Source organism: Cicer arietinum, chromosome 3 (genome assembly GCF_000331145.2).
Source record: "Cicer arietinum cultivar CDC Frontier isolate Library 1 chromosome 3, Cicar.CDCFrontier_v2.0, whole genome shotgun sequence".
Taxonomy (NCBI): Eukaryota; Viridiplantae; Streptophyta; class Magnoliopsida; order Fabales; family Fabaceae; genus Cicer; species Cicer arietinum.
Genome location: NC_021162.2, coordinates 43,980,594 through 43,987,992, shown reverse-complemented (window position 1 = coordinate 43,987,992; position 7,399 = coordinate 43,980,594). Strand labels below are relative to the sequence as shown.

The 7,399-nt window shown below is 36.5% G+C and overlaps 1 protein-coding gene across 1 annotated transcript in view; it reads left to right on the top strand.

The window, feature by feature from the left end:
* Window positions 1-7,159, top strand: part of LOC101508319 (Golgi SNAP receptor complex member 1-2-like) — a 13,009-nt gene extending 5,850 nt beyond the window's left edge. The window contains exons 2-6 of the mRNA XM_004514149.4: window positions 1,440-1,636; window positions 2,369-2,458; window positions 2,537-2,611; window positions 6,470-6,599; window positions 6,902-7,159. Of these exons, the coding sequence (XP_004514206.1) occupies window positions 1,440-1,636; window positions 2,369-2,458; window positions 2,537-2,611; window positions 6,470-6,599; window positions 6,902-6,999 (590 nt within the window). The 3' untranslated portion in view covers window positions 7,000-7,159. The remainder of the gene's footprint in view (window positions 1-1,439; window positions 1,637-2,368; window positions 2,459-2,536; window positions 2,612-6,469; window positions 6,600-6,901) is intronic.
* Window positions 7,160-7,399: the final 240 nt, after the last annotated feature.

Below are 7,399 nucleotides of genomic sequence, written 5' to 3'. Positions count from 1 at the left end.
TTTCCTCCTTTTCCCCTGGGGGGAAAGGTTTTTTTTTTGGGGGGGGGGGGGGGGGTATTGATACGAATAAAAATAAGTTTGGGAATATATATGTGAGAAGGAATAAATAGTTAGTTAGTTAGTTAGTTTTCTTTTGAGCTTAGCTGTCATTCTGTTAGAAATTGGAGCCAAAACAGATTACTATATATAGCAATCTGTTAGGAGCAGTTAGGGTGGTTAGGAAGAAGTAGAATTGGTTGGACTGATTCATAGGGAATCAGGAATTTTCTTCTCTAAGCTTGTAACATGTTCTTCATTGCGAAATAATACATTCAATTCAGAAACACCTTGATTCTTAATAGCATTCTTCTAGTCTATCCCTAATTCCTCTTCTCTGAGTTACCAGTTGTAACAGCCCACTTAGCCCCTCTTTATTTTGTGTCCTTTTGACGAAAACCAACAACCTTACCTCTATTTCAAACTTTTGCAGAAAATTGCCTTCACTTCCAGCAAACCACTTGTCCATAATAGGAACAAAACAGAGATGAAAACTAAAAATGGTATTGAACTTGTATTTCTAGTAAAAGTCAAAGGATGTATCCTCTTTACCGTTGTGAATAAAACAGTATATGACTAATTGTTGGAGAAGAGTCCCATTGCAGAATGAAAAAAAAGAAAGAAAGAAAAATGGTACTCTCAAGAACGAGACCCCCTACTAAAATGAGAATCACTCATCATGGCTTAATCCCTTCAATTCCCCTCTTCTGTTAGGATATCGATTTAGGAGAATTAGATAAGGTTCCTAAGAACTTCACACTCATCATGCCCCCTTTCTTACTCAGCTTTTTATAAACCATTATGTTATTTCCTCCCCAAACATTAATTAATGGGCCTATCGCTAATAGTGTGCCTATCCCCCCTGCGTCCAATTGCAGCTGAATTAAGATATCAATTTGTTGTGGAGCTGAGTCCTTTGCATTTAAGTATTTCCTTGTCCATGTAGACAGCCCCACCTAGTGAGATAGGACTTGGTGATTGTTGTTTGTTTCATCATCTTCCTTTTTATTTTGTTCATTTCATTCTTATGTGTACTCCTTTTCTTATTTCTTATTTTCCCCTTGTGCTCTTTGACTTTTTTTGTTATTCACTAGTTTATTATGCTTGAGATTGATGGTGATTGTGGTCCTTGACTTTTGTTATTCACAAGTTAATTCTGCTTGGGATTGTTGGTGATGGTTTTTCTTTACTTTTGTTGTTATTGTTTAATTTTTTTGGGTCTGTGAGCCTCATGTCGCTATCTAGGGTGGACAACTATGGTTTACTTGTATTGTGGGTAAAATGCTATTTTATTTCGAAAGTAAGTTAAATTAAGCATGTACATTAATCTCAAAGCATTGTATAATTAAATGCTATTAGTAGCCAGTTCTCCACATTTGTGATAATTTTCGCTTTCTGATCAGGCTATGTAGATAGCGGGTCACCTCCTCTTGGGTCCAGTAGGTCATGGAAGTCTATGGAAATGGAAATCCAATCCTTGCTTGAGAAACTATTGGACATAAATGATTCATTGAGCAGATGTGCTGCATCTGCTGCACAAACTACTTCTACAGCTCAAAAGTTGGCTAGGCATAGAGACATTCTTCATGACTTTTCTCAGGTATGTCTTATGTCAAATTTCTATTTTGTATCATGTTGTGTTAGACAATTCAAAAACAAATGAATTTCTGGTCATAAAAGAGAGGGAAGGTTAGTTAGAAAATCTTTCAGAAATATTGAATTGGTTAGGAGAGTTTTCTCTCTGGTTAGGAGCTTAGCTCTGGATTAGGAGTTCTTGAACTCTAGTTTATCTTCTGCATTTTACTGTTATCCCCCACTGTAAGTGTTTCAAGCTCAACATTTTCAGTTCAATAATGTTCAGTTTCTTGCCTTAAAATTGTGAGTTCTATCAAATGTCATTATGTATTCTTTATTTAGTATGCCTTTATTGACTCTTTTATTCTCCATGTTTGGTCCATCTGGTATTTCTGTCACAAAGTTCAATACTCTGCAGCAAGAGTTTCTGTTGGTGACCCTATAATTATGTATTTATTGAGTACATCCAAATGTAGATAAGGATGTTATCTTATTATTCTTGTTATGTTTACCATAAGATTGTAATTTAGATATGCAGATGTAGTAGTTTAGTTATTTTATCCTGCCATTTTGATCTAGTATTTGTGTTCTGGCTCTACCTAATTTTATGCTTAATGTAGAAGAAGGCTTCTGCAACACGTGCAAACTTTTTATACAGAATGTTAATTTTGTGAACTGAATATTGCTTCTCTAGATTTATACTGCTCGAATAAATTAACTTTTAACATCTTCTTGTGATAAATTTAATACTATTCAGGAATTTAGGCGTATCAAGGGGAACATAAATTCAATGAGGGAACATGCAGAGCTTTTGAGTTCAGTCAGGGATGATATTAGTGATTATAAGGTGAACCATTTGCATGATTTGAGTTAAATTGTTCAGTTGTTTTATCAGAGCTGTATCAGATATACCTTGTTCTAGCAGACTTCTGGAGGTTCCATGTCACCAAGGATGCAGTTACTACGTGAGAGAGGTGCCATCCATGGAAGTATATCTCATGTGAGTCTATATTCCTTTCATAGATTTGATAATATTCAGATTAAATTCTCAACTGATGAAAGTTTCCTTTTATATTGGAAAGTTGTTTTAATTTGGTGTGGTTTATCAACTCTGTTCTATAAAGAATTCATTTCCTGAAGCCAAAGGCGAGATTAATGATAGTTATATTTGTTTTAGCATGTTAATTTTGATTTGTATGCATTCCAATATAATTTGATTCGGATTGAGTTAACAAATCTGCGAATTACTTTATAGGTGATAAGACAATGTGATAAGTATCCAAGCACTTAGGAAACCGACCCACAAAAGTTAGCTATTAAGGGGGAAGAACCAAACCAATTGCCACTTAAACACTCCAGCAAGCATCGCATACTACTTGATGTGGGGCTTGAGCATTCTATAATACTCAAGTCCCTATCATAGCACTGCCCCTTAGAGATGATGTCTCAACTGCTGCACTCCAAGACGCATTAGGTAGCCCATTTTGACACCCTGGCAACCAAGCTCTAATCCAATGTGATAAGTAACGAAGCACTTGGAGACCTCTTAAAAGCTAGTGATTAAAGGGGAAGAACCAAGCCACTTCAATACTCCATTGAGTATTTCATACTACTCGATGTGTATGTACAGAATAGATTACAGACTCTGTAACAGAATCCGTTGACTGTGTTACAATCAGTTACAAACTGTTCTTAAGCCTGTTGTAAATTATTCAACTGTATAAATAGAACGACTCTAGTTCTTCGTACACAAAGCAGGCCTGTTAAAGTGGCGGTATACTTGCAATCTGCAAAGAATTTGATGCCCAAATTAGGCGTTGTTAGTGGAAAGGGTGCAAGTAATCTGATGACTTAATACTAGGAAGTACGAAAGGGAGATAACCGAAGTAATTATGTGCTTATGGTTGCATGGAGTTTGCTAAAAAATGAGGGATTCAATAACAATGATGTTTATTCCATGTATGATTTTCAAATGACCACAAAATAAAGGATAAAACACTTGACAATTTTACTCAATAAACCTTGGGACAACTTTTTGTCTATGCATGCACAAGACCATCTAAATGTCAATGTAACCAACTTCTCCGTTGTTTATGTCCTCTCTCTTAAAATTGTTCGCGTTATGCCTCAATTGCAGAATAGCGACATATCTAAAATTTGTATTGCGAATGAGTTTCTCATACTCAAGTGTTTTGCATGTGCATCACACACATCCTACATACCTTTTTCCTTTTCTTGTAAAACATTGATCATGGCAATGAACCACAGATCACTTCATTGTATTAAAGATAAATAGTTGCATGAGTTTAGCATTCCAACCTCAAGTAGTATCTGATAGAGACCCAGGGAGCGCTGATAAGGAAAATGGGATATTATGTAATAAAGAATGTCGTAAGGGTATATGGTAAATAAAGAGTGGGGTAAGCTGCTTAGTTGGCAAGTTTGTTATGCCTTATTAATAAGGTGAGTGAATTCTGAGGGGTATGCAAGAACATTGGAGTAAACCATTATGCTTAGACAGAGAGAGTTTTCTCCTTCTCTGAGGAGCTTGACTCGGGGGTAGATTGGGATACTTTCTCTTTTACAGTTTTTTTGTCTATGGCAGCAGGGACGACTCCATGTCCAAAAACGTCGTTGTCAGAAGAGATGATGGAAGAACCGCCACCCAAGCACCACTGGAGTTTCTGGCGCTGCTGCCATAACCATGCGGGGTTGGCCGAGTTTGAGGGTATAGCTGCTATTGGGGGATGAAAGTGCTGAGACAAAGGTAGAGAAGAGGCAATTCTGCCATCTCGTAAGGATTTCTCGTTGAGGAAGATGGGAGAAAAGATAGATTGGCAGTCAGGTCAATGTTTTGACCTAATGGACCAGCCCAACACTGTAAAGTGAGAGCACCATGGGTAAACTATGAGGTGGGTTTAGTTCTAAACCCAATAGATCAACCCCAAACTAAGGCTAATTTACTAGGTGATTTATTGTTTGAATTAAATTAATTAATGTACCTATAGAGTACATTTTTGGAATACACGGTCACGGACATGGCAGGTTGGCTAAGAATTTTCGGACAGGGTTATTAAGTTGTTAAATTTCAAGCGGTTTGCTAGTTCTCTAAAGTATGGAAGCAATGTCATAACAATGGGAATAATAGTTTAATATTCATTACAATGGGGAGTTAAAGAATTTGATTTGTATGTGAGAATTTTACCAAGTTCCAAGAACTGTGTGGCTGAGAAGGATAGAAAAAGCTCTCAAGAAGGAAGGATAATAAAAAAAGAGATGACACATTTCATTACATATGTAGCTGTAATTGGTGGAACTAACATCTCAATTTTTGCTCTAGCCAATGTGACTGGTTCTTCTCAAGCCAAATATTCATGGGGTTATGGCATGGACAGGAGTGACAAGCTTATAACATTTGTTAAAAGTCTAATCAATAGATCAGATAAGTTTTCGTGCCATTCCTTGGCATTAAGATTGGCTATGCTCACAATAATTCTTGTCATGAAACACATAGGAAAAGATGGAAATCCCTTGATCAGTGGGGATTGTACAACAAGGGATACTTGTGGAATTTTTTAAATACTTCAGGAAAATGTTTAGTGCTGGTATGGTTCAAAATGGGACAGGAACAGGCAGGCTACTCTTTATGGCTTACCCACACTTTTGCGCCTATGCAGACCAGTTCAGTATCCTGGCTTTGATGTTTAGCATGACATATTATTCTTATTCTTACAGCTATGTTCTTTTTCTGTATATATTTCCTAAACCCCCTCTTACGGTACTGAAAAGGAAAAAAGGTGGTGTACCGGTCCCTCCTCTCATTTTAACCACTTGTCTGATTCTTTTTATTATTTTATCCATGAAAGGTGGAGTTTTTAAGGTTATAATGGTCATCACATAAAAACTATGAATGATAGAAGAGAGTAGTCTACGCTGGCCAAAGTGGCTCCCCTCATCCTCCTCCTGCCACTGCCTCTGCTTTGCCTCTCTTCACTGGCCAGTGAACCACACTACTGTCCTCTTCAACACAGTTGCAGCATCTTTATCAGATCACCAGTACCTACTCACAGTTCTTCAACTCTTTCATTGCTCACAGAAACTCAAACACCAAGCAGTGTGTTTCAATGTCAGAGAACAGCGGTTTCCATACAATATCTACAAAGACATTGTTGGAATCACCAGATGCAGTGGTGGTGCAGACGATAGATCCCATTAGACTGGTGTCAACAACGATGAGATCAGAGTAGAAGTCTATGGATAGATATGGCAATGGGAAAGCTGAAAAGCTACTGTGCAGGTGTTCCTTTGGATCTTGACTTGTAGCCTCGACTACTATGCTTCTGTCGTTGTGTGCAGCACCTCACATACCCACAAACTTGCTATAAAACCCACATCTATCCTGTCACGTGCAAACAGTGCGACCCACATCTATGCTTCCATGAGCTCATCGTTGCTCGCAGCAGCCTTTGCAGTTTTTTTTTGCCCCTTCTTAGTTTGTACTTAGGTATATCTCAGTGGTCTAGTCCATTACTTTCTAAGTTAAGTCCCGTAACTTTGCACATTCCAAAATTTTGTATCATTGTTAATGGTAACCCTAACATGACTTGTCACAATAATAAAAGCCTTTTCCCGTTAGGTGGATGGACTTACATGAATCAAACTAGGACAAGATGCCCTTTTTACTGCCCACCCCCCAAAAAAAAAATTGAAGTATGTGTTTTTTTTTTAAAGATACTCAATGCTTACATAAACTCATAGCGAGTTGCATGGAACTTGTATTTTTAACAATCTCTTTAAACTTCAAGTTATCATCCTGTCTAAGAAGATTCTTGATTCATTTTCACCTGCCCTTTCCCAGATAGATGATGTAATCAGTCAAGCTCAAGCAACAAGAGCTGTCTTGGATTCTCAGCGGACAATGTTTGGTAATGTTCAAGGAAAAGTGAAGCTTCTCGGTGACAAGTTCCCCATTATTCGTAGCCTGCTTGGTATGTTGTAAATTAGTTTTTATCTTTTTATTTTACATCTGTTTGGATGGATTTAGATTTTCTAAGTATTTAGAGGGTAAGAACAAAATCCTACCTCACAACAAGAAAACTAATGTAGTATTTGGTTGGGGAGAAATGAAGGGGAGGAGATAGTCTATTTTAAATCTTTTTTTGAAATGGAGAAAGAATGATTTTATAAAATTTTAATTGATTGTCTAAAATATTCTTGCATAAAATCTAACTTAAGAGTTATAAAAGGTAAATTAGTTGTTTTCTTCTATTAACAATGTGTTGCTTAACAGGTTCCATAAGAAGGCGGCGCTCAAGGGACACCCTTATTCTATCAGCAGTTATTGCTGCTTGTACGTTGTTTCTAATTATTTATTGGCTCTCAAAATAGCCAATGTATTTTGGGTTTTGAAATATATACTATAGTGCACTTATCCATTGAAATTATCTATTTAGATACCTTTTCATTTGTATATGGCTGGACTTATTTTGTTTCAAACAAATGCTTGTATTATTTTGGAATTTGGTATAGACTAAAATGATTTAGAGTTTGTGTTTTGTCAACACTAGCTAATTAAATTTAACTTACAATTGAGTTTGTACGGAGTGTGCCACGTCAGCATAGTTTGTTGTGCTAGCTAAAAGATTAGTTAGTATGTGTAGTATACAAAAGTTTTATCCGGTATAGTTTGATAGTTGTAAAATTAGTGTTTGGTAACATTAAGGATTTAATTAAATCAGCAATATAAAATTATTTATAGAACATTTTTAATTTAAAATAAATTTTATTA